Source organism: Centroberyx gerrardi, chromosome 16 (assembly GCF_048128805.1).
Source record: "Centroberyx gerrardi isolate f3 chromosome 16, fCenGer3.hap1.cur.20231027, whole genome shotgun sequence".
NCBI classification, from domain to species: Eukaryota; Metazoa; Chordata; class Actinopteri; order Beryciformes; family Berycidae; genus Centroberyx; species Centroberyx gerrardi.
In genome coordinates, this window is record NC_136012.1 from 13818104 (window position 1) to 13843369 (window position 25266).

Genomic DNA, 25266 nt, shown 5'->3' on the forward strand with positions numbered 1-25266 from the left:
GAGAGCAGATATAGCCGTTGCGCCTCTCACCATTACTCTGGTTCGAGAGGAGGTGATAGACTTTTCCAAGCCCTTTATGAGCTTGGGCATCTCCATTATGATAAAGAAGCCGCAAAAGTCCAAGCCTGGCGTATTCTCCTTCCTGGACCCGCTGGCCTATGAGATCTGGATGTGTATAGTGTTTGCCTATATTGGGGTGAGCGTGGTTCTGTTCCTGGTCAGTCGGTTCAGTCCTTACGAATGGAACCTGGAGGAGCAGGACGAGACCAAAGATCCTCAGACCCCCCCAGATCCTCCCAATGACTTTGGCATCTTCAATTCCCTCTGGTTCTCACTGGGCGCCTTCATGCAGCAGGGCTGTGACATCTCCCCAAGGTGGGTCAGCTCCAATAGCATAGAATAGAATAGAATAGAATAGAATAGAATCACTGATGTTAGTCTCTCTTACACAGCATGTAATTTTTATTCCTCTCTCTTTCTCTTTACAAGGCGATAAGATGCAAACATCCTTAATAGGCTGCAGAGAGTTAGTCAAGCATCTTAATTTGCTCCTTCCTGTCACATTGCTTTAGGCGTTCTTTATTTGAAGCTAAATTCATTTCACATTTATTGCATCTGTTATGTTTAACGGAGTTTGACAATTTGTATACTGAAATTGTCATGACCAAAATGGTTTCATCAATACTTTCTTCAGGCTGTGACCTGAAATAGTCTCAGTTATGAACTTTGACCCTGGTGATGGGTGTGGTGGATTAGAGTGCATCCTATGCAAAGTTTATTACTTCCAGGCCATATGCTGCGTTATGGTGTGCTGACTCAGTATCAGGTTTTTATGTAGGGGTTTACAAGGAATTTCTGATGACCGATGCAATTAGGTACATTAAACACAACTGGAAGATCTTAGCAGTTGATAGGCTCCACATGTCGCTGTCTAACTAAGTTATCTTTCTTTCTGTTGTTAACGTCCCTCTCTCAGGTCTCTGTCAGGACGGATCGTTGGTGGTGTGTGGTGGTTCTTCACCCTCATCATCATCTCCTCCTACACAGCCAACCTGGCTGCCTTCCTGACAGTGGAGAGGATGGTCTCTCCTATAGAAAGTGCTGAGGATCTGGCCAAGCAGACAGAGATAGCATATGGCACGCTGGACTCAGGCTCCACAAAGGAGTTTTTTAGGGTAAGTATCACCCACAAACTGTACCAAAAAGTACCTGACTTATCAGCTTGTGGCTCTTTTGCTCTCAGTTCAACTGGCAAATAGGTAATGCAAAGGCCCAAACATTTGCACCCAATCTTGCTTGAATGATACAATGAGCACTACCTTGTGTAACGTTCCTAGAAAACTCCCCCTTGCAGCTTTCCACTCTCTACCTTTACTTTTAGCACAGTATTTCTGACCTGTGTAGGATTGCACCAAACGAGGCATGTTGCCAGTGAAGTACTTCTTGAACTCTTATGACATGAACGTGAAATTTATGCGCCAGTACTGCAGTGTGCAACCTTGAGGCACTGGGGCTGTCAGCAGAAAGTGTGATAACAACGTGGAAGACTCAGAGGTGATAAAAACAGGAGCCTAATCAAAGCACCCACATCGGGCTTAAACTCAGAAGGGTCAGCTCATAAAATATAATTAGCTAGCTGGCCATGGCTGGCAAATTGGACCTGATGAAGAGAAGCCCTGTAGGTCAAAGAGAGCAGTCTGAAAGACGTTTGAGATGGAATAAGCAATATGTCCGTCGGCATGAGGGACTAGTCATGCAATTAAGTCATAAATTAACCAAAAGCTGAACTCAAAGTTTATTAGCCCCTCCAATCCACCCACATCCTCACTATGCAGGAGTTAAAAACATTGCATGTCTTTAGGGTTGCCAAGCTTTTGCTGTGAAGTTTGTAGATGTCTCAGCTTTTGGCACGGTTACATCGAGGGTCCAAGTGCAAGAAGTTGAGAAAGAATTAATGAAACAGCACTCTGACTGTGATGACGAAAGGCAATATGACAGTCTTTTATCTTACTCTCCCTCATTACTCATCAGCAGGAGAGAAACAATTCATATGTTTCACAGCTGCAGCCTGTTGGCAGAATGTGCTACTCATTTGTATTACCCCTGGGTTGAATTGTTCAGAACAACAAAACAATGCAAAATCAAACCCACATTTTTTCAGGCAAAGAAGAACAAGTTACTGTCTACAGAGTTGGTATTCACAAATAGAGTCAGATGGTATTTAAAAGACCTTTGGATTATAAGCCCTGAAGTTTTAGGTCTGTAAACTCTTAGGAGACAGTGCTGTAAAAGGCTTCGTACGATGGAGATAATACATCTTGGGAAGCATGGCACATGACGTGTACGACACAACAATACTCCGCTCTCTACAGAACATCTTGCGAAGCCGTCATCGCTTTCTCCTTTAATCAGCGATGCGACACAGGTGTATGCCTGTATGTGTCACGGAGCTGAGGGATGCCAATTACAGATTGGGTTTCCAGCCTGACAATGGAGCCACCGCAGGTCTGCTGGTAGAACAATCTGAGGGGTGATCGGGGAGTCGCAGTTTTCCTGTATCCCATATAATGAGTGTCCTAGTTACAGTCTTCAAATAGGAAATGACATGTGTGAACCGCTATTCCAAGGGACTTTTAATTAAAACTGCAGAGGGCTGACAAGGAAAAAAACACACTGATTAATGGGAGTTCAAGTTCTATTTCAGATCTGTTTTTCAGGAAATACATTCAGGCTTAATTAGACCCATACGGCATCAGCCAGCTGGAAATTTTAAATCAGGTCCAATGTTTCAAACAAGGCATATGTCATCATCCCTGACACTCCTGGCTTTAATATTTGATGATTTCACCTGGTTTATTTTACAAAGGTGCCTGGCAAGTGGAGCAGAACTCAATAATGTCATAGATTTGCAAAGTTTTAATGTTTTTCCATGCTCTGCTTCTAGTTAGAAAGGACGGAGAATGAGACGCAATAACATAAAAAAAAAATCTTCTTAATAAACTAAGAGAACATATTCAGGCATATTCATATTTTAAATAAAGCTCTAACAGACAAATCTGAATTAAAATCATATTAATGACATCACTTGAGCAATATAATTGTATACTGTTAGGCGCATCCCTGCAGAGTGTTCACGAACAGAGGCAATTGGAAAAAAAATATCTATGTCTCAGGTGTTACAGTAGATCCCCAGAAAGCCTGGTTCTACTGCTCTCAACCAAGTAGGACAGCTGGCCTGGGAGACTGGCGCTGGTGTGCCCAGTGGAAGGCTGAATGGCTCTAGGCACTTGGCACTACAAATCTCCCCGCGCTTGGCTCCTCTTCCCCAGACTACCCCGCTTGTTTGGGCACCCTCTCTCTTCTGTCTCCAGCCTGTCTGTTGCTTTACCTTCAGACAATGTGGAAGACAGCTTCATGCTTTGTGCGGCTCTTCCTTAACATAGCAGCTGTCATGCGCTGCTGCACCAGTGCGGTTTGTTTCATCATTTTAATTCCTGTCATGGATCTTTTCATGCAGTCAGTTGAATGTTTGTGTTTTGGATGATTAGAAAATGATGAGTTGTACCAGTGAGGCCATGTTTATCCTCTTGATGAGGTTTAACTCCATCAAAAGGTTTGGCTCTGTTACATTTGGAAATGTACATTGAAGTAGGAGCTGGATCGTAATAATGGCTGAGATGATAAAGTGGGCTGATGTGGCTGTTTAATTACGTGTAAAGACTGGGGCGAGACCATCGAAGACGACCACACTGCTGTCCCTTCATGCACCTCATTAAACCACGTAACAATAAAGGAATGATAATTGCGCAGAGAAATGGGAACACTGTGTTGTTGGTTTTTTTTTTGTTCTCAAAAGATTATACATTATCTGAAGCCTCGGCAGCAGACATCATGCATCTTACTGAACTGCAGGTGTGGCGGAGATGGAAACAACAGCTTGAGAGCAGTCACCAATGCATTTTACTAAGCGTGAAAATCAATTTCACGTCTCAGCTATTGTGGTGCAGACACTATAGCTTTTACATGATACAGTACAATGTTTAATAAGTAGCATTTTTCTATGCAGAGCAGACCTGCGTAGAACCAGGGCTGCATGAAGAGGATGCAGCGCCTGCAAGGAGATTTATCTATAGACAAAGGAGTCCTTATAGTTCGGCTGCTCTGCAATCATATGCTACACATTGTAACACGAGTCCCTGAGCTCTTGTCACTTTGTGTTTTCAGTACAGTGTTGAGTCGGGGGGAGGCTCCTACAACAAAGATTACAGCCTGTTTGCATAAAAGAGGAAGCTGACAAAAGTGATGATAGACTGGTGTGAGATAGGGGTAACCTCCAAGGGAAAGCAGTGTCCTCAGTGGGCCTCGTCGAACTTTAGATGAGCGGCAACGACAGGCACGGAGCGAGCTATTGGAGTCCGGCAACAAGCCTCAAAGACATGCAATTGGTATTCTGGGCATACCATGTAGCACTTCAATGACAAAGTACGCCCCCAGAGCCTCAACTTTCATTTCTGCATACTTGAGATACAGGTAGTCTTGGCATACGGGATATTGGGAAAAGTGGTGATGTCCAGAAACAAAATGGAATGGAGGTAAAGTAAAGTAGGAGGAAATGTACTGGTGGGTGTTTGAAGATGGCATTTAGATACACAAGCAGCAGAGAGTACGTGGGAGAGACCATAATGGAAGCAACCTGCAATGCCAAAGGAGGAATAAAAAACAGGCTGCAGTTCGGAGGGCAGTGGACAGAGGTCTGGAAATGCTGCATAACTTAAAATCAATACAGATTAAGTAGCTATTTAGAAAGGAGAGGGCAATTTCTTTGACTTTGCACTTTAATCACATGTCCTTTCTCCGACATTTTAATGACCACGGTGGTGAATTTTGGAACAACAAAAGCTTTGAAATGGATTTGCTTCCAATGGCAGAGCTCCAAACAATATATTTACCGGTGATGTTTGAAAGCACACACACATATATGCACACCCCTCTCCCCTTTCTCTCTCTCTCTCTCTCTGTCAGCCTTCCTGCTGTCCACTTCAGTGCATCATGCAGTACTCAAAAGAATTTACTTTTTCTGGCCAATAAGCATTTCATCTTCAGACTGCAGAGAAAAACAGGGTGGCCTGTATTACTGTAAGAGGATAATGCTCGTATCCTCTGTGGGCGTCTGTATCTGCACGCGTGTTAGTGTGTCTGCGTGCATGTGAGTGCATATCTGCATGTGTGTGTTTCCCAGATTTCTTAGAGAAGTATAATAAGCCCACCGCTATTCTTCTGGCTCCCTACTAACCTGCCTTGCTGAGGGCAGCATTAACTGCTTTCCTGCCTTCATCCCTCTATACCTCATCTGAGGTCATCATGCCTGGAATAACAGACTCGGGGTTGACTTTATGACTATTACAGGACAGCAAGAAGCTCACTGACAGATTTGCAAGAGGAACACCTACAGAGATGATGTAACTGTCTAGCCTAGGTAGGAGGGTTAAGTGAGATTGCCGTTGACTGTTTAGGTGTTTCATTCTGAGTAGAAGAGCATTATCATTTTCTACAGATGGGTTTCGAGCAATTTAAAGAGACAGTGCAGCAGGGGTTACGCAGGTTGCCTGAATAACTTGGTACATGTTATGCAACATAGCATACTGTTTCTTTTCACTTTAATACAATAGTTTTTAAATGTGGCCACTCCCTCTAATTGGTTGAAAGTCCATTTGGATTGCAATATGTTCCAACAGGGCATTATACTGTGTGAAAAAGAGCCGCATGTGTAAAGCTGTATTTATGGCAGTATATAATTGCTCAACAAATTTTCATTTCATTACTGATGATTGACTTTTCCAGTCATTATTCCCTAATTGAATTTTAAATGACCACTGTAGACCGGAATGTGAATGATTACATTTTAGAAGGGACCAGAGTTGACTTTCAATGTGTTATGGTGTGTATAGGGCATGTGTGTGTGCTGACTATGTGTGTGTGTGTGTATCTGTGTGCCTTTGTGTGAGTGTGCACATTTGTTTGCCAGCAGTATATAATCAAAGGATCTCTCTTTCCCTCCTGTGTTTTCTCGCCACATCTTGTTTTTTTTCTTTCTTTCTCTGAATCCCTCTGTTTCAAGCATCTCAGCGGTGACTTTAGTTGCAGTGGAATCAGCCTATTTAGGTTTCGGTCTCACTTCATCCCTGCTCTGATATTGATGAATTGACTTCATAAAGCACTGAGGCAGCACACTCTGTCGTCAGTAATCAATGCCCAAATCCATTCTTTTCTGCTCATTTGAGGAGGCGTCTGCAGCTCTCCCACCTCTCCACTGCATAGCAGATGAGTCCTGGGTCTTCGGGGAAATTGTCCTCTAAACTAGTGTCCTTTCAAAGATGTTTGACACATGCAAATTGAACACATTTAATAAGATTGTCAACAAAAACATCACATCTAAGGGACTGTTTCCCCCATCTATTGTATTTGCATTAAAATACAATGGTCATTGCCCCAACTTCAAGGTTTTTCCATCAAAGCAGGGAGCATTCATCATGTTGACTATTTAATTTGCATTATGTTGCTGTCTCCTCTCATCCTCAACCCCTGGCCTGATGCACTATGACAGACGCCTCTAAACAAATTGTATAGGAATACATAAAGCCAGCAGTGCGCTTGAGTTAAGTCAAGGTTAATGTTTTTGTTTATCAACAGTGATGCATTGGAGGTGGATATGTTCCTGTAAAGGGAGTTTTTACTAATTCAGGACATTGATGAGTCTGTGTGCTGATTAGTGTGTTTGGACATGCAAAGCCATAGAGCTCAATATCCATGTGTGGCATGGCTTATCCAAGTGTGCTTTGCGTTCTACTGTCAATAGTAGAGCTTTTCAATAGGGGGATGTCACACACAATATACATGTTCCCTTTCTTAGTTTTCCCACCAGTTTGACAGTATGACCTGCTAACCGAATGACTTGTAACCCTATGAGGTAACAAACACCACAGGAAAACACTCTGATTGATGTTGCTATATCAGCAGCTTGTCCATACTCCGTACGCAAACCCTTTGGCTGAAGACAGTCGATCCTTTGATTCAGATGGTTCTTGGTAACCATCCAGCCCCTTAGTTTTTCTCTGGCCGTGCTAAAGTGAAGTATGTATTTATGTGGGAGCTGCTCTGCGGTACACACAGTACCACTCGGGAACTGGCTCATCACTGCTTGGGCCGGGATCTGTTCAAAGTGTGTAATGCCTATGCCAAAATAAATCCAGCGGCGTTGAATAATTTAATTGATGCTTATTATAGATAGCGCTCAACTCCCCCAGATTCTACAGGCTTGCTAAGCCTGACCCCAGGCGCTGGGGAAATGCTCATCTGTGTCACTTTGTGATGTTTCTGCCTTGTGTCCATGTCTTCTCTTCCCTATGTACATTACCTTTGAGTCACAATGTTAAGATGTTACATCAAGGCCATACACAATATTGCTGAATTGAATGAATGTAATCATTTGTGCAAGTTACAGTATAAACCCAGGCTCAAATTCACTAAGATTGCATTTTGAACAAATTGGTCCAAAATTTGTGCACAGCATGCTCCCATGGAAATGATAATTTTCACACTCACTGAATTGCAATTAGTTGCCACAAAGGGTTAATTATTGCAGGCATTCTTACATAGCCAAGCCCACAAATCACTTATATTTATGCCAAATTTTCCACTGAAGCCTAATTTGCATAGCATCACTAATGCATGACCAATACAGGCTCAACATTCTCACTGTGCAGGTGATGTGTGATCTCCATTCACCCTCAGTGAATTTGAGCCTCAAGCTGTAACACAATGTTTGGAGAAAAGAGCACATTTATACTGACGGAGGGGGAATGGATTTTGCGAATTCTTGTACTTCATGATCTTGTAAAGGCCCACAGGTTCCCAGAAGCCCACCTGCTATATTTTTCCTGAAGTATTTGAAGATATCACACAGCAGCATTCCAAGATGTCTATAAATACTTCATGATGCCGTGCGGTATCCTCATTTAAATCAAGTGATCATGAAGTACAAAAGACACCGCAAGATCCATTAAATGTTATATGATACCTGGATGTCTAAACTACTTCTCTTCTCCTTCTCTCCCCCGAACAGCGATCCAAAATAGCAGTGTATGAGAAAATGTGGTCATACATGAAATCTGCTGAACCCTCAGTGTTTGCTAAGACCACGCCCGACGGTGTAGCCCGGGTACGAAAGTCAAAGGGCAAGTTCGCCTTTCTCCTCGAGTCCACCATGAACGAGTACATCGAGCAGCGGAAACCCTGCGACACCATGAAAGTGGGCGGGAACCTCGACTCTAAGGGCTACGGTGTGGCGACGCCCAAAGGCTCAGCATTAAGGTGGGTGGAATAATATAACAATATCCTCCATGTTGTTATAGTATTCCACCTACCCTGATGTCCCCCTGTTGTCATTCTCTTCTCTCCCTCCTCTTGTTTTGTTATGGACACCGAGGTAACGGTAGTATGCCTTTCAATGCACTTGGATACCAAGGTTGATTGATGATTATTAATGTTTTTTGATATTTTTATATATGTGTGTGAGAGTTGTTAACTTAAAGTAGAGGAATCAAATCCAGTTAATAAGGCTAAAGCGTATAATCACTTCATATTTGTGTCTCTCTCACTGTTGCTTTTCTCTCTCCCTCGATCTCTCCTTCTGTCCTGTGTGCTGTCCTACCTGACTGTTGTGTTGTCACTTTTAATTTAACAGTTCAACGGTTTTTCAATTTAGCCTTTAAAAGCTGCGCTGTCACTTGTGACGAATGTTAATTGCATGATGTTTGTTGTTGTTACTTTTCTTCTCAATGACAAGTGTCCCCATCCCGCACACTTCAGTTCTAAACAACGTAACCCTTCATGCCACCTTTCCAAGATTTAACACTGTCTTTACCTTATATAAGCCTTTCTTATCTCTCCATATTCCTTAAATTCTTAAACAATTTGTCCTTTCCTAGTCCATTCTGATTAACAGATAGCATTCTTAGCATAAGCCCCTGCATTAACAGTGGTAGTCTCACTACCATTATCAAGTCTTGCTATCATTATGATGATTAGTGCTATTATTATTACTTTGCATTAGATTTCTCACGGACCTGTGCATTTTCTTACAAGTTATGTTTTATCGTTTCAAGAAATGCTGTTAACCTGGCAGTTTTAAAACTGAATGAGCAAGGCCTCTTGGACAAATTGAAAAACAAATGGTGGTACGACAAGGGAGAGTGCGGCAGCGGGGGAGGTGACTCCAAGGTCAGCCTCGATGTCACCACAATCGGGTACCATAGTGCAGAGTAATCGGCAAGGCTGTTACGACAACCCAACCATAACCAAACCAACTGTCCGCCCCAACCAACCTGCTGCTGCCCTAAGGCAGATTACCAAATTAACTGATAGTCTGACCAGGCTATTTAACAACTCAGACCAAACTAAGGAACCTTGCTTGACAAACAGAAAAAATAAATATATGTATATGTATATGTTGTGAGATTAGGAGGTAGGAGTTTCCTGTCTGTTAGATGAAGTTGCAGTTATTTGACTGGAAAGTTTCAAAATTGTTAGTTGAAAAAAGGAAATCATGAGATGGATGTTGTTGCCCTGCAGTTGTGAAAGGTTGAGCTACTGTTTATTCATCCTTATACATCTGTAGGGCAGATAACCTTGTGGCAGATATCATGCATTGTCTAGGTAGTCTAGGTAGTTTGAGGTTAACTATTTGATGAAGTCACATCATACAGTATATTTTAACAAGAGGAGACCGTTTTGTTTGCCAGTGTATTTTTGAATGCATGGCACTGAAACGGCCGTAACCTCTAGCCTTCCCTCACGAAGGTGAAGTTTGTTTTCCATAATAGTTCTATTAAATACATGGCTTTGCAGTAATTCATCTCACAACTGCTTCCCATGATACATCCATGACGCATCCCAGGGAACCCATGGGCTCTAAAGCCGAAATGATGGATTCTCCTTAATGACAAAAACCTCAAAATGGCTGCTCAGCTGAGGCCGATAGGGAAGCGAGGCGAACAGCGGAGTCTTGAGGGGACTAAGCATGGCAGGCAAACGTGAGAATTCTAATTATATAAAGGAGTTTTGACTCTTTGATTGGAAATGGGTCATAAAACAAACCGACTGTGGTTTGATTCCAATATATGCAATATCTACCCGTACAGTTTGAAGCATCTCATTTTCCCCACCACTTAATGGTTTATAACAACCAACCATAATAACCCAGCTGTGACCCGTATGACATCATATTCCTCTCTCTTCTTCTGCACCTCTATGGTCAAACGACAAATGGCATTCCCATTATGGAAGCTAATGGTGCAAAGTGTGAATCCTCACTCAAGCGTGACAACTTAGTATAACATTACTTAGACTATGTGCCATGAAGCATCGTGCTATTTTTACCAAATGACATACAAGGCAATGGCGTAACATTCTTTACAATTCAGGTCAATTTAATGACAAATGACACTGTCATGACGCATGTGATGATTTAGGTCAGCTAATTGGCTACATTACAGATGAGTTGCAAGGTATTGTGGACTGCAGCGTGTGTCATGACACTCTTAATATCATTTGGCATGGATTGGCCTGGACCACAATGAATGGTTAAGCTGCAGTGAGTCATTTTTAAAATAGCACCGCCACTAGAGGCTCCGTGACGCATAGATCAAATACTGTCTTACTAGTCGCCACAGCACTCTGTCTGTGGTTTATTTTTGAATAGGGGTTTTGCTTTTTTAAGGTGTTTGGGAGTCACTGCTTTTTCAATGTTTGCATTGCTAACATTGCTGTGTGTTCTGTGCTCCTTGGAGAAAGCCTCCTTGGGCTACTGGGAGCATGTTGGGGAGCCATTTGAAAGCATCTCTGTCTCTGTCTCGTCATCGATCTCTTGTCATGCACAGGTATGTACTGTCTGTCTGTTTCCTGGCTTGTTGTGGCTCTCCAGGACTCAGTGGAAAGGCCAGATTAGGTGGAATAAAGCGGCCTGGAGCGATCTGCTCCAAACAGCGCATTACCTGGCCCCTTCCTGCTTACAGCTCCATGTTCCAAATGGGCATCAAGAGACGCACATGAGCATGCACACAGACGCATGCACACACACTCACACACACTGACACAGCTCTTTCTCGCCCTCAGGCACAACACAGTGCGGCCTAGATTGAGTTTCAGACACAGAGCATGTTACAGGGTAATTGCATTGTTAATCAATGTCTCTCTGAGCCAACACAATGGTCTGGTCTTCACAGTCCGTTTCTCAAGATTGGCTATGAGGGATATACAGTGGTGTAATCTTCTCTCAGTGCATAATGCATTGCGTGGATCCCCTTGGGGGACATTGTTCTCTGGGAGCAGCCGGGTCACTCATTCATTGATGGACTATTTTGCTTTGCGTTTGTGATTCTTTTTATTTTTACACTGGGAAACCATGAGATTGATTTGAACAATGATCCGAAAAGTTAGTTTATGAGCACAAAAATGTGATTTTTACCCAGTCTTATAATTGTTTGTTTTTCCTATCTTATTTCCTACAGTAATTAAGTGCAATGCAGATTTATTTTTTTTATTTTGACATTGCATTTAACCTCATGATATGACTTGTAGAAACATCAAGTAGTAAGTAATAGCTGTGTCAAAAGTTAGATTATGTAGCTACAGGCGAATTTGAGAGGAATTATTCTGCTGATATTTTCAAGCCTCGTCCTGAAGCACTGTAGAGCTTGGTTGGGACATGCTCATCTGACACTAATCTCTTGTGTAATTGGAAGCTAAGGTTTTCCTAGAGATATGTCTGGATAGAACATGTTAGAATTAATTCAGCTTTTACTATTGCGCATAGTTGCTGGGATATGAAATGTGCTGGTGTGGTGCTACCAGGATTGGTTGTTGTGATGCTAGTGACAGTGGTTGGATTAAGTTAATATTACGCATGTAAAGCTAGTGTTCGGCAGAGATGATATCTCTTTGATTGTAGTATACAGTATAAAATTAGACTTTTTCTGTTTGTTAAGAGAAGGCTCCTGTTGGGCTGAACTTGTTCAGTGCTGTTCAGAAAGCTACTGTAGTCTATTACCTGCCCCCCAAACCAATGTTCCTTTGTGCTTTTTTGTATTCATAGACTTGCAGATTGTACTGTCAGTACCTGCTTGTCGCCCTGTTAACAGCGTCTGCCGATTACTCAAAGCGATATGGGTAGGTCCTGGCTTTAGACTAGGGGTTATAAAGGTAATAGGTAGAATGCCTGCTCTCTGTGATGTTGACATGGCCAGGAGCCCTGCTTTATCGCTTTGTAAAGTATGTAGTAGTTTAAAAGTTGAATAACATAAAATAACATAATATAATGTTATTTATGTTATTTCCCACGTGAAGAACTCCTGTAAACCTTGCAGTATTGAAACTCAGTGAACAAGGCATCTTAGACAAGCTGAAAAACAAATGGTGGTACGATAAGGGTGAATGTGGAACCAAGGACTCTGGAAGTAAGGTCAGTCGCTGCAGGTCTTTTGTACTGATTCCAAATTGCATTTTGACGTACTGTTCATATGCAAAGACAAGACTTCTCTAACATCTACAGTATACATTTTGTTTATTTGCTACACATTTTTTTCTTTTTTAGTATTTTAGCTTTTTCCTGCCACAAACTGTAATACAAGTTATATGTGGCATTAATTCAGGGCACAATTTCCCCCAAATTCAAATATACAAAGGAAGGTTTTTCTTTTGTGCCATGGAAATTAGACACTTTTTGATTGAATATAAAATGTAGAAACTCACATTTTTTTCCTCAGCAAACTGTAATGATAATCGTGTGGGGAAATTGTAAATGTGCCTTACAGATATATCAATTGACTAGTAATAAATCACAACAGTTACAGTTGTTGATAAATGCTATTTTTTGCTCATTTTCACTCTTGACATTCATGATACTTTGACCATTATGCTGCTGTTTCTATTTACCAAACTTTTAATTAAAATTTGATTTATTTGTGTTGTTACTAGTTTGCATGGAGATGTGTCTATTAGATTCTTCCGCCTCCTGTGGTGTGATGAACAAACACAACCTCTTATTGTGATGAGTTACTCAAATTCAACTTCTATGAGCAGTGAGAGCGCCGTAGGGCGCCCACTAAATGTTGTGGCTGCTTGGAGTTGAGGTAGAGGCTCTGTTTGCACAGTACAAGAAGTTGAGGAATGTAATAAACCAACTATTTAACCCTCTGAGATATAGCTAAGGCCACTGAATTATAGGTTAGGATCAGGATGTTGATATGCCCATGCTCATAGGGTTAAACTGCAAATAGTAAAACTCTCATGAACAAATTTTTAATGAATATGTTTGGTAGGTAAGCAGCAGCAAAATGGTTTGATCTTTAGTGTTTTTTTATCTTTAATGGAGCTACCATTCATCTACTATGAATTTGACTGTACTGTATGACAATGTTGCCATGGCAGTTATACGTACATGTCGCTAAGGGGCTTGCAAAGACAGGGATTTTCAGAGCTGTCGACCTATGCGATACTGACCAGCTTCCTAACATGGTCAAGAGCAGAAGCCATAACTTAGGGCAGGGAAAGCTCTACATTCACCAACAGATCGAGCATAAGAGTTGGCTCTTCTCTCCCCAGCGGAGAGTGGTTTGACTATGGCAGTCCGAAGTTCCTCATAACTTTGTGACAACCATAGGAAAATCAGTTCAGTCTAAATTCTAGGAGTCAACCTTAGCACCCCATTACCTCTTCAATCTTTTGTTGCTTATAGCTCTTAGTATCCATATGATCTGCCATTGGTAGCACTAGTAAGTTATGATGATTTAGCAGTTTTACTGTAGATACTGTCAAGACTATGTAAGGATCAGTTTGGAGGATTTAGGCTGCACTTGTTCTGCTGTCCTCCCTCCACTGCAAACCTCTAACTGTGCTATTCACTTTTCCCCAGGACAAGACAAGTGCTCTCAGCCTAAGCAATGTGGCTGGTGTCTTCTATATTCTGGTTGGAGGGCTGGGGCTGGCCATGATGGTGGCTCTGATAGAGTTCTGTTATAAGTCACGGCAAGAAACCAAACGGCTGAAATTGGCAAAGAATGCCCAGAACTTTAAGCCGGCTCCCCCGACCAACACCCAGAACTTTGCCACATACAGAGAAGGCTACAACGTATACGGAACCGAGAGCGTTAAGATCTAGGGGTACGTCATCTCTCCTCACTATCCTCAGTCTCAGAGCGCAGTGAGAAATAAATCATTTAGCTTCCTGTCATATCGGTCATAGTAAATTATTCATTCGCCTGTTTTTGTTGTCTTGCTACTGCTTGTGAATTTGTTTTATGGCTGTCACATTGGACACAACATAACACACACATGCCAGATCAAATATAAAACTCAGAGATATACGTCAGGTTGACCTCTAACTTATAGCTTCATGGACAGTGCCCCAGGCTACAGGGAGGCTATAGGCCGCATGATCGTACTAAATAACGTTTTTTTATGCAATGTGATTTAATTACTGTGTAGTTTTGTTTTGAACGCTTAACAACAAAACATCTTGTTAAAATGTGCTTACATTAGGGATCTTCACTCTCTGATTCTAATCTGAGCCTTTAAACACAAAACAAAGTCAATTTACAGTAATGTAGTTGCATAACACTACAGGCAATATAATGTGTACTTAGTATATTGTTGAAAACCTCGTATCTCCAAAATGTCGACTTTTCAAGAACTAAGAAAAACTTGTTTTAGCTTGATGACCATGTATATTAAAATTTTATCCTAAGGGTTTTGAAAGGGTTTCATCAGCCCAAGAGGTCAGAGAATTTTCTCAACCCATAGAAGAGCGTGTAATACTTAAATTTAAGTTAATGCATGAAAATCGCAACCAAAAAAAATTGAGTTACGAGGTTTTCAACCAACAGCGATGATAATTCAGGTGTAAGTTCATAATGCATTTGTTTGATAATCAAATCGACCAATCAAGTCTTCCCATGTGTGCTTTTCCTCTGTATCTTTAAACAGGTTTTAGGAACACTTTACACTGTCCCTTACAACTGTGACTAAACATCTGAAAGGACAGGATCACGGGGATGGGCTCCAAGCCTAATCCTCCTGGGCGGACATAGCATGATAATCTGCAATGACGACACGACTGGACTGGTCATGGGAAGAGCCGCTGCGGCTCCTTCCTCTCAGTGCCTTATGGAACTCAGAGTCCAATCAATGCAACTCATTCACAATGATATTGCTTTTGCTTGAAGCTCATACAAAACAGAAGAATGGTGCAGTGAAAAAAAATATATATTTGACATGTTACAATGAATGAGAGAACTAAAGCCATCACTTGCAACCTAAGCACATTTTGAAGTGCCAGACAGAAGACGGATCTTATACGACAAGCGTCTAATTGGTTTTCTTGTAATCAATATGATCAGATTACTCTTCATCCTTCTGCTGCCAGATTTTCACTGGTTCTATGTGTTATACAATAAGTTTATTAGACCTATTCAGAGCACTGTAAGACACTGGTTATTAGACAATAGCTTTTATATTGCTGTAAGTCACTTACAGTGACCTTGTAATTGTTTTAAAAGACAGATTGATCTTACTGGAGTCAAGTGATACCATTTAGCCAAAAGAATTATGAGTGTGTTGTTTGTACTCTAAACTCTGGTGCTGCTGCCACTGTCTTCTGAACGCATGACGGGACTCATGAGGATGAGAAGATGATCTGATACATTTGGCTTTACGCACTACTGAAACAGGTCATATTTCGCACTTCCAATACTGCCAAGAGTGTGTTTTGTATGAAATAGGGAGAACTGTCTGGTCTGTAAAGCAAGTATTCATGCTTGATTTAAAAAAAAAAATCTGTTTGTGATTTACAGTTTGTAAAATATGGAAGGAGCACTAATTCACAAAAGTACATTGCTCCAAACTGTCTTTCCCTGAAATCTAGAGTCATTCAAGTCTTCTGTACATGAAAGTAAAACCAAACAAAAAGGGTAATTCAATTGTAGATTAACTGCAGTCCAATTAAAAGGATAACAGTAATGGCTTTTAAACCGTAGTATTTTGGATTACCTTAACATTTTGTTTAACAATTGCACATTTTACAATGAGCTGTGGTTTGCTTTTGATTTGATTTGATTTTATGAGCATTATAGTGTTTGGTGAATTTACTTAGTAAATGAAAATGAAAAAAATATATAAATACAATGGAAAATAGATTTATACAAGGTTATAACAGGGAGTGTCCTGAAGCTTAGCACATTTCCATATTGCTGTAACAATTTCTTTTATTTCAAAAGACTGTGATTCCATAGGATTTAGGAAGACAATTAATTATCTAATCACCTAAAACTATGGGCCGATAGTTTTATAGAAAAAAGGAACTGATAAAGGGGTGAAAAAAAGCAACGAGTTGAGAAAGATGTGTAAATTTAGTTAAATGAGATTTATTTATATGAGGGTTACACAATGAGAGATTGGTTTCCCAGGTTTTTGTTTTTTTTTCCTAAGAAATTGCATGTAAAATCAGTGATGCTTGACGAGCTCTGCTACTCACAACTGATCTTAGGTTAATGTTAGAAATCCAGCCCCTGGTTATTCTTTTGTAAACCAGTTTCCCCTTTTTTGTAAGCCTCACCTCTGCAAAGACAAAATTGCCAGGCATTGTAGTGGGTACAAAAGAGCAAGAAATGCATGCATAATTTGCTGAACCTCATTAGTGAGGCGCTGTACAGAGAATTTTAATACATTTTGTAAATAAAATGTACAGAAAAGGTTCTGCGTATTTGTGTATGTCTTCACACAAAATGACTTTAAATATCTGTCTAGGTTGAAAAAATAGTTGGTGAACAGGAGGCACACACAGGATCCTTGTTTGTTAGCTAAACATATCCACAGCAGTATATCCACCCAGCTACATGCTTAAAGTTTAACTCCAGGGTGGCACCAGTGGAGTATCGCTTGCCAGACCATCCCCCTGCAGACGAAACATACAAGGAGGGGAGTTTTTCCTGTAATGGTCCAATATTGAGCCGTTACTCGATGGAAGTGTGTGTGCATGTTTTGGATCAATAGTAAGCACCATCTGCTTCACTCTCACTCTCTTCCCTTGCATCGACTGATTGAGGGCTGCACTGACAGCTTCATCTGGCATGTGATCTCTTTCTCTCTCTCTCTCTCTCTCTCTCTCTCTCTCTCTATAAGATGCTTTGTGACACAATCAATAATGTATTATAACCGCCAACTGCTTACAAACCTTAGCACACACAGACGCTCTAGCCTATAATCAAGCATCGGTTTCTTGCTATTAAAATGATATTTTTGGAAGCGTATTTCCATCAGGATTTACTTAAGTAAATGTCAGTGCAAAAGGGACCAGCTAATCATTTAAACCCCACTCATTCCCACAGTGTAAATTCTCATATATACAGTAAATCAGCACAATACTAATAGATTGCCCAGACAGTCTGTGTCATTTCACTGGTCTCTAGGTCTGCATTGTGTGGTAAAATGAATTCCTCGTTCCAGAGATCCAGCTTGCCACAGCTCAAATAACAAATCCAACAAACATGGCAAAGGACCAGTAGTTGTTTTTTTGTTTTGTTTTTTCCTTTCTTTTTTGGATTCAGACACTATGATTCAGGATTTATTCACTGCACCAGTCCTGTGGAACAGACTCAGGCCATAGAAATGCTACTGTGCGCTCCACACAACCCGTTTTTGTCAAAGCATGAAAGGATATTGTTTTTTTTGTGGGGTTTTTTTCGTTCTTCCTTTGCTCCACTGCCTCCTCTCTTTTTGGTGGTTTTTCTTTGTTATGCCTGGACTGCTTTCAAACAGGAACAAGACAGCGTGGGGGAGTGGTGCATGAGGATGGCACTGCACTGCAGTACACGACGCTCATGAGACTATTCACTGGAATTAGTTCATTCAGCTATCAAAGAAGCCGAGACAATGGCCCCGTTTGTCCCCCCACACTCTTGCAGGCATACGAGAAAACAGCCCTTCTTTCAGAGAGTGGCATGAGGAAAACAACTCTTTCTCTTGCATAGGACCAGGTTGAACACGTTCTCCAATCACAGGACGACTAATCATCTCCCATTGTGTTGTAGCACACTTTATGCTTGTGCTGAACTGTGCAACTAGGCTGGCTTCTCGTGCTCGCTGTCTCTTTTCGGGCTGCGGCTGCGAACGTGAATCTGATCTAACATGGGCTCAATCACTAGGGGAGATGTTAAGGTGTGTGTGTGTGTGTGTGTGTGTGAGAGAGAGAGAGAGAAATAGTGCGTGTGCGTGTGTGAGAGAGAGAACTGAAAAGGCTGAAGGAGGAGGTGTCACAGGGAGGATACTTTGATTACCGCCATAGACAGAAGCTTTCTGGTTCACTAGCTCGCTCGCTTTCCGCCATGCTGAAGTCTTTCGCCCTATCTCTCTCTCTCCAAGGACAAAATGAATAAATTCCAACACAGTCGTTCCATTTCCCTGTTTTCTCCACTTTAACTCTTGAGTCATCTTCAACTGGGCCTGAAAAAGTGAATGCAGGCAAATCAAACCTGCACTTGACACTTGAGTTCAGGCGTTGGCATTGACGAGTTTACTAAGCATTCACTCCGCTTATTTCAAAACAATGTTTTAGTTCAAAGGCATTATCATAAATAATGTATTTTGGGGCATTATAACTGACTTCTGATATAAGCAGTTCACAGCTTAGGGCTCTGTAGTGTTTTCCAACAAAGGACTGAACTGAAGGCTTCTCCACTTTGTTTCCAGTATTTCACTCCTCTGCTTTTTTTTCCACATTTCCAAATTCTGGTTTGCTCTTTCAACTGTTTAAAGCTATTCAACATTGTTGTGACTAAGAACAAAGACAACGGAGATGTAGAAAACTGACACATGGGGTTCATATGTGAAGCCTCTGGGACAGAATAGAAAGAATGAGATATGTAAGGGGAATAATATAAGAGAACAAATATTAGCACAGACACGAAATAGCAATATAGAGGGATTATCATTCTATGGCGAATAAGGGATAACATTTTACATAAACTCTGGCCTATAACTCATTCCTAAGACCTGAGCAAGAACTTCATAACAGTTACATGACACCTTTAGATCGGCCACTTTATTAGGTACACCTCCTAATTATGCAAACAGCTCGCTTTTCCAGACAGTGAGTCATGTAGCTGTGACTCAGTATGCAGACAGGCAGAAGAGGCTCAGATACTGTTTGACTAAATTTTTGGAATGGGTAAGATGTGACTTTGAAAGTGATATGATCATTGGTGATAGATTTCCAGCATCTCAGAGACAGTCTAGCGTTTACTCAGAATCGGTGCGATAAACAAAACACATCCAATCAGCTACAGTCCTGAGGGTAAAAACGTCTCGTTGATGAGAGATGTCAGAGGAGAATGGTAAGATTCGATCAGGCTAAGAGACGGGCCACAAATATGCATGACAGTACAACAGTGATGTGCAGAACGGCAACTCAGAACACACAACTTGTTGAAACTTAAAGAAAAATGGGCTTCAGCAGTAGAAGACCATCTCGGGTTGCAGTAACTGAAGACTGGAAGAGGATGATCGAAGAGTGAAAAAACATGACCTGGTCCAACGAATCCCTGTTTCTGTTGCAACACGCTGATGGCAGGGCAACATTTGGCTTGAATCCATGGATCAACCTGCCTGGTGTCAGCGGCACAGGCTTGTGGCGGTGGTGTAATGGTGTGGGGAATGTTTTCTTAGCACACATTAAACCCCTCAGTACCAATTGAGCATCATTTGAGCCGTGCTTAAACACTGCTGCTGACCAGGTGCATCCCTTCACAGTCTAGCTCCTACTTCCAGCAGGATGATGTGCCATATCACAAAGCACATCATCTCAAGACAGGAACATGACAGAGACTTAAAGGAAAACTCCACCCTCAAATACTCTCACATATATCATCAATCTGTGCTGCTCCAATGCATTCCAGGAGTTATTTTGTGATGAGGTGTTGTAATTTACTTTTTTGGTGTCCCCACTTTCCCTCAACCTGCCTTGTCTGCTTCTACTTCACTTAGTGATTTCCTACATTTCCCAGAATGACTTTCAACAATCCTCAGAGAACTCGTCTGGACTTGTTGCATCCAGATGTTGGTTTTATGTGTAGGTGGAGAGAGCGATAGCGATAGTGATAGTAACAGCAAGAGAGTGAGTTTCCGGTCAAGAAAAAACAAAACATAGCCATGCCCTTTAATCAAACACAAAATGTCTTGTGGCTGCAATGCATTATGGTCTATTGAGGCTTGGTGGACAAATTGGTATTTCTTTCTCTTCTACAATGGATTTGTCCCTGTGTGGCGAAAATGATGAGTCTAGAAAGAAACCCTTTCTCTGACACCAAAGCCTGATGTTTACCAGTGACATTTTATGTCATTGAAAATTTTTCTTTGATTAAACTTCATTGTAGCTGCACTAGAAATATTTCGATGTGACATCACGTTTTGTGTTTGCTCATTTATCCACAAAAATGAGAGAGATACACCATAAAAGAGTTTTAGGGTGGATTTTTCCTTTAAGTCTACTCCAGAGGCCTGTGCAGTCCCCAGATGTCAACCCAACAGAGCACCTTTGGGATGAGGAGGAACAGGATGTTCACAGCATGGATGAAAAATCTGCAAGAACTGCATGACATTAACAAGTCAGCATGGACCAAGATCACTCAACAAGGTGCTGGAAATGTGCCAGTACCTTGTTGAATGCATGTCTTGAAGAATTCAAGCTGTTGTGGAGGCAAAAGGGAGTCCTACCCGGCATTAGCTAGGTGTACCTAATAACAGGGCCAGTGAGTGTGTTGTCCTGATTCAGTCCTCATGCCTGTTTTCACTGTGTTCATGTAATATTCTGTACTTTAACTGAACAGGGGGAAGACAGGATGGTGAAGAGCGTTGGAGTAAAAAGAGGTGAGTAAAAAATAGCAGGGGTTGAATTCCTGCAGAGCTTCATTAACACGGCCCATTAGAACTGACAAGTAGCTCAGTGTGACTTCACATCTGGACGTTGCACCAGTTCATTACTGCATAGGGCATTGGGCTTTTATAATACATTTGTACAGTTGACTGAGAAAATATCCCCCTGAAATTGAATTGACATGTGTTAACCCAAAGATCTTGGACAGGTCAGTCTACATTTATGAATTGATCTCATGATGTGTGATCTGTGATGGTATCAAGAGACATTGCATGGAGCTTCACCATGTAATGTATATACAAGACTGACTTTGTTGACTTAGAAGACAACAAAGTCAGTTTGTTTTGATTTTTTCACCCAAATGAGAAGAAAATGTGCCCATATTCCCAGAGCAACCTGTGCACCATTACAATGTCCACAAAGTCGATCATGAATTCCTTGCTAATGAAGTAGCTTCAGGCAATATCTCTTGACAACACCACAGATTATAGATATTATACATTCACTATCATCTTTCTGGCTTTGGAAGACACTTTCATATTTACAAATGTTGATTGAACAGTCCAACATGTATTTTCAAAGAGTGGTTGATAACTGCCAGCTTTGGTTTTTACACCAGTTGGAACCAGAATCTAGTCCATTATCCAGTGCTACCATGTTTATTTACACAAAATAAAACAAGTGTGAAAAGCTAAAAGCTGAACATATTGTCTGAAAAACTGAAAATGTTGTATGAGGTTGGTTCTTTACCCTTTTTTTTTTTACTCTTTTTTGGCACCATAGCGAGGTCAGAAAATTCTTGTGTCCCCAGTACTTAGAGCACAGAGGAATCATGTCTTTCATAATATGTATAGGTATTTAGGTATTTATCTAATATGTTCAGCGTTAACTTTTACAGCGTCTCATGTGCAATCCAAAAGCAATAGTAATGATGTTATAATTTTACATTTCATTAGATTAGATATTATTGTCATAGTTTTAGATTTATTAGGATTTTTTTGAGGGACTCATTTTTTATATCAAGGAGCCATGACCTAAAGTTTGGCAAAGCATGAGCTTTAGAGCACAATATTCCCCCAAGATTTTTGATAATAATATTTCCATGTGGTTACTACAGTTGAGGAATTATTAATATGTTATTGTGATTAGGCAGATCTTTTTTTCTTTAAACATTAACACAACAGTTGATCAAAGCACATTCCCAAATACTTTGTGAGTTGTATAGGGGAGACCGGGAATGGTTGTAACACTTTTGGGTTCACATCTATAACTCAGTGGTTGTTTGTGCCAGATCTCTCAAACTCTGATACAAGCTACCCCTATTTATGTACTGCAAGTAATAGTCCTCTAAACATCTACTACACAATCACTCAAAACTGTATTAACTTTGTCTGTAGGCTGCAGCACAACAAAGTAGGAAATAACAACAATTAACACAATTACAACAGACAAAAAAAGAAACCATTTAACTACGTAGCCTATTTACCCATGGTAGAAGCACAAAAATCAAGGAAAAATTACCAAATCAGCAAAAAAAAATCGGCCAGACAAAACGCTCCGCTTCTGAAACGCTCCTGGTGTGGTATGAAGCCGTGCGGAGGACGGAACAATACCGCGTCGCAGCCGGAACGCAACGCAGCCGCCCCCGGTGGAATCCAGGCGTTACAGTTATCCCCGTCTCTGGCAGCCATTACACCGCTAACTGTTTAAGGATGTGGGTTTGAAGTCGGCATGGATTTAAAACATTACACAAATGGAACTAGACTGACTGATGTTATGTAAGTTAAAGAGTGCTAACCAAAACATTTCTCAGTGTTTCATACAAAGCCATGAAAGTTCTCCAGTGAGCTCAAGAAAGAAGTGGGCGTGTCCAACATTGATCACACTACCACAGCTCATTCCTGACATGTCAAACTGTCAGCGGTACAACTAACCCTGTGTTACAACCATCCCCGGTCTCCCCTACTGTAGTTATGGCACTGTGCTACCATAATATGGTAGTAGCAGCTAATGCAAGCAATTCTCTAATACCATGCTAAACAGGCTGCACAGTGAAATGCCTGCCAACCAGATAAACAAGAAGGGTGCAGAGCCAACACAAATTTACATGAATTATATCCTCATAAGTCTCATCAATGGCAGTGTATTTACATCTCATATAAAAGGTAATGTAGAATCTACTCCTCAGTAGAAGAGTTGTGCTGGTCTATATGAGGCTCAGTATGTATATCAAAAGTACACGCCTCCCTCATCCCCTGAGAAGTGCCATTACTGTTTTAAAATACCAGGTCTCCATCACCAACTGCAGCACCAAATTAGAGAAAACAGGCCAGATATCAGCAAAGACATTTCTTGAATACCAAAGATGAGCAGAGGCAGAGAAATAATTTTGATCTTACAATGAACCAACAGAAGACAGCAAAACAGTGTGTGTGTGCGTGTGTGTGTGTGTGTGTGTAAAGGACGTGGTATTAGTGTAATCGCTTGATGTTTCCATTTCTAATTGACAGCAGTTACACGGCAGTGCCAGTGTTTTCCTAAATTTGACAATGTCTTACAGCCCTCGCACAAATAAATCCTAAGATGTTCCTCCCAAATGCGAGTACATGAAAACGCGAATGAGGCAAACTGAAAGGATGTGTCTCGCTCATTACTGTTGGAAACACCTTGCGTGGATGAGCGACACAGTCAGGGAAGTAACTGTCACACACACACTCTTCTAGAACCTAATTAGAACTCTAAAGGTAAAATGATTCTTCCTCGTTGTCTAGGAATGTAGAAGCACCTCAAAACCCCTTTGAGCATTCATCAGAAGCTGAATCAAAGCTTCACTTTAAATTGCTTTTCTACACTCACTTTTAATGACACACTGGGTTACATATCGGATAAGACATAAAGTGCAAATGCCATCCATGCTGTGTTGCTACGCATACAAATCATCTGATCTGTTAGGGTTTACAGCTGCCTGCAGTACATAATGATTATCATTGCCCATATAAACATGAAAAAAAAATCTTTATTTGAAAGAATTCCCATAGATGCGTTTTAAAAATCGGTTTCAGAAGAAGTGATTTTTTACCATTATACAAATTTACAGTACATCATAAGGACATCAGTAGCCTTTGATCAGATACTTAACAGAGAGTATGTTGATGGAACATGAGAAAGTGTGTTAAGTGAAAGGTGTTAAGTGGTTTCGTCTCTCCAAACCATAAGGTCAGTCTAAATGTGGTAGTTTTCACCAGCAAATATTGGATGACTTGATCCACTCTCAGTCTACTCAGAATTGTTTCAATGTGTACAGTTCATGCTGCCGACACAACGCTGTGCTGACGTTCTATGAAATGTTTGTCTGAAGTGTTTATGTATTCCGATGTTGTACCGAGGATTGACTGGAATCAAAAACAGAAACGCAGCCCTGTTTTAAAACACTGCCGTAATGCGGTCTCCAACGCACATTGTATCCATTGCCTGGACAACCTGATCTCCGAGATGATGTGAAATCCCTGCCAACATCAGGGGAAACCTTCAGACGGAGCCGGGGGGTGTGATGGAAACACTGCCTATTCTAAATTCTGAGGAATTGCCGTTTCAAGTGGAGCCATCAGCATATTTTCAAATTCACTGTCATTTCCTTCATTGACCATAACAGCAAAAACACTTCATCTGCTCTGCCGCTTGACGGGCGCTATTCAACAGGGACTTGGCTGAATAGAAGCGCCGAGCCTGCAAGAAGGCCTCGTCCAATCACAGGCCGCGGACAGGCGTACCGGCCCGAGAGAGAGAGAGCAGCGGGAGAGATATTGTTGTTCAGAAATTGCATTACAGGAATATGTAATATTGCAGTAGGAATAGATCTTGCCATTATATTTTCTCTAAATGTCAGAGAAGCATTCTTGGTTAGCAGTGCTCTTATTTCAAATACATGCAGACAACCTCATGCAAAGTTAACAGTGAAAGGATTTTTGAAGAAATGAGGATTTATTTCAAGTAATATATAAATAGTGTAATATGTTTCCGTATTAAGCATGCATAGCAACTGCTACAGCTACACTTACAGTGCAATGAGTATGGATGTCATCAGTAACACATTACATTTTCTGGGTGCCGAAGGTAATGGAGGGGAAAAAAACTTCAAAGAAAGAATCCTTTAGAAAAGATGTTTTACAGTGCCAAATGGATGGGATTTTTCAATTGTCTGCACATAACACCCATGTCTTATGGAGAAGGCTACATTCGAGCCATCTCCCTCAGCAATAGCTCAATTTAATAGAATAGTAACGGGA

General features: G+C 41.1%; 1 protein-coding gene across 2 annotated transcripts in view; it reads left to right on the forward strand.

The window, feature by feature from the left end:
• LOC139929968 (glutamate receptor 3) overlaps positions 1–14215 on the forward strand; it is a 72659-nt gene extending 58444 nt beyond the window's left edge. The window contains exons 11-15 of one of the 2 annotated variants that reach the window (XM_071923056.2): positions 2–375; positions 977–1175; positions 8123–8370; positions 9165–9279; positions 13970–14215. In XM_071923056.2, coding sequence (XP_071779157.1) covers positions 2–375; positions 977–1175; positions 8123–8370; positions 9165–9279; positions 13970–14215 — 1182 coding nt within the window. Of the gene's footprint in view, position 1; positions 376–976; positions 1176–8122; positions 8371–9164; positions 9280–12402; positions 12518–13969 lie in introns of both variants that reach the window. The other variant, XM_071923057.2, reaches the window with a different exon arrangement.
• Positions 14216–25266: the final 11051 nt, after the last annotated feature.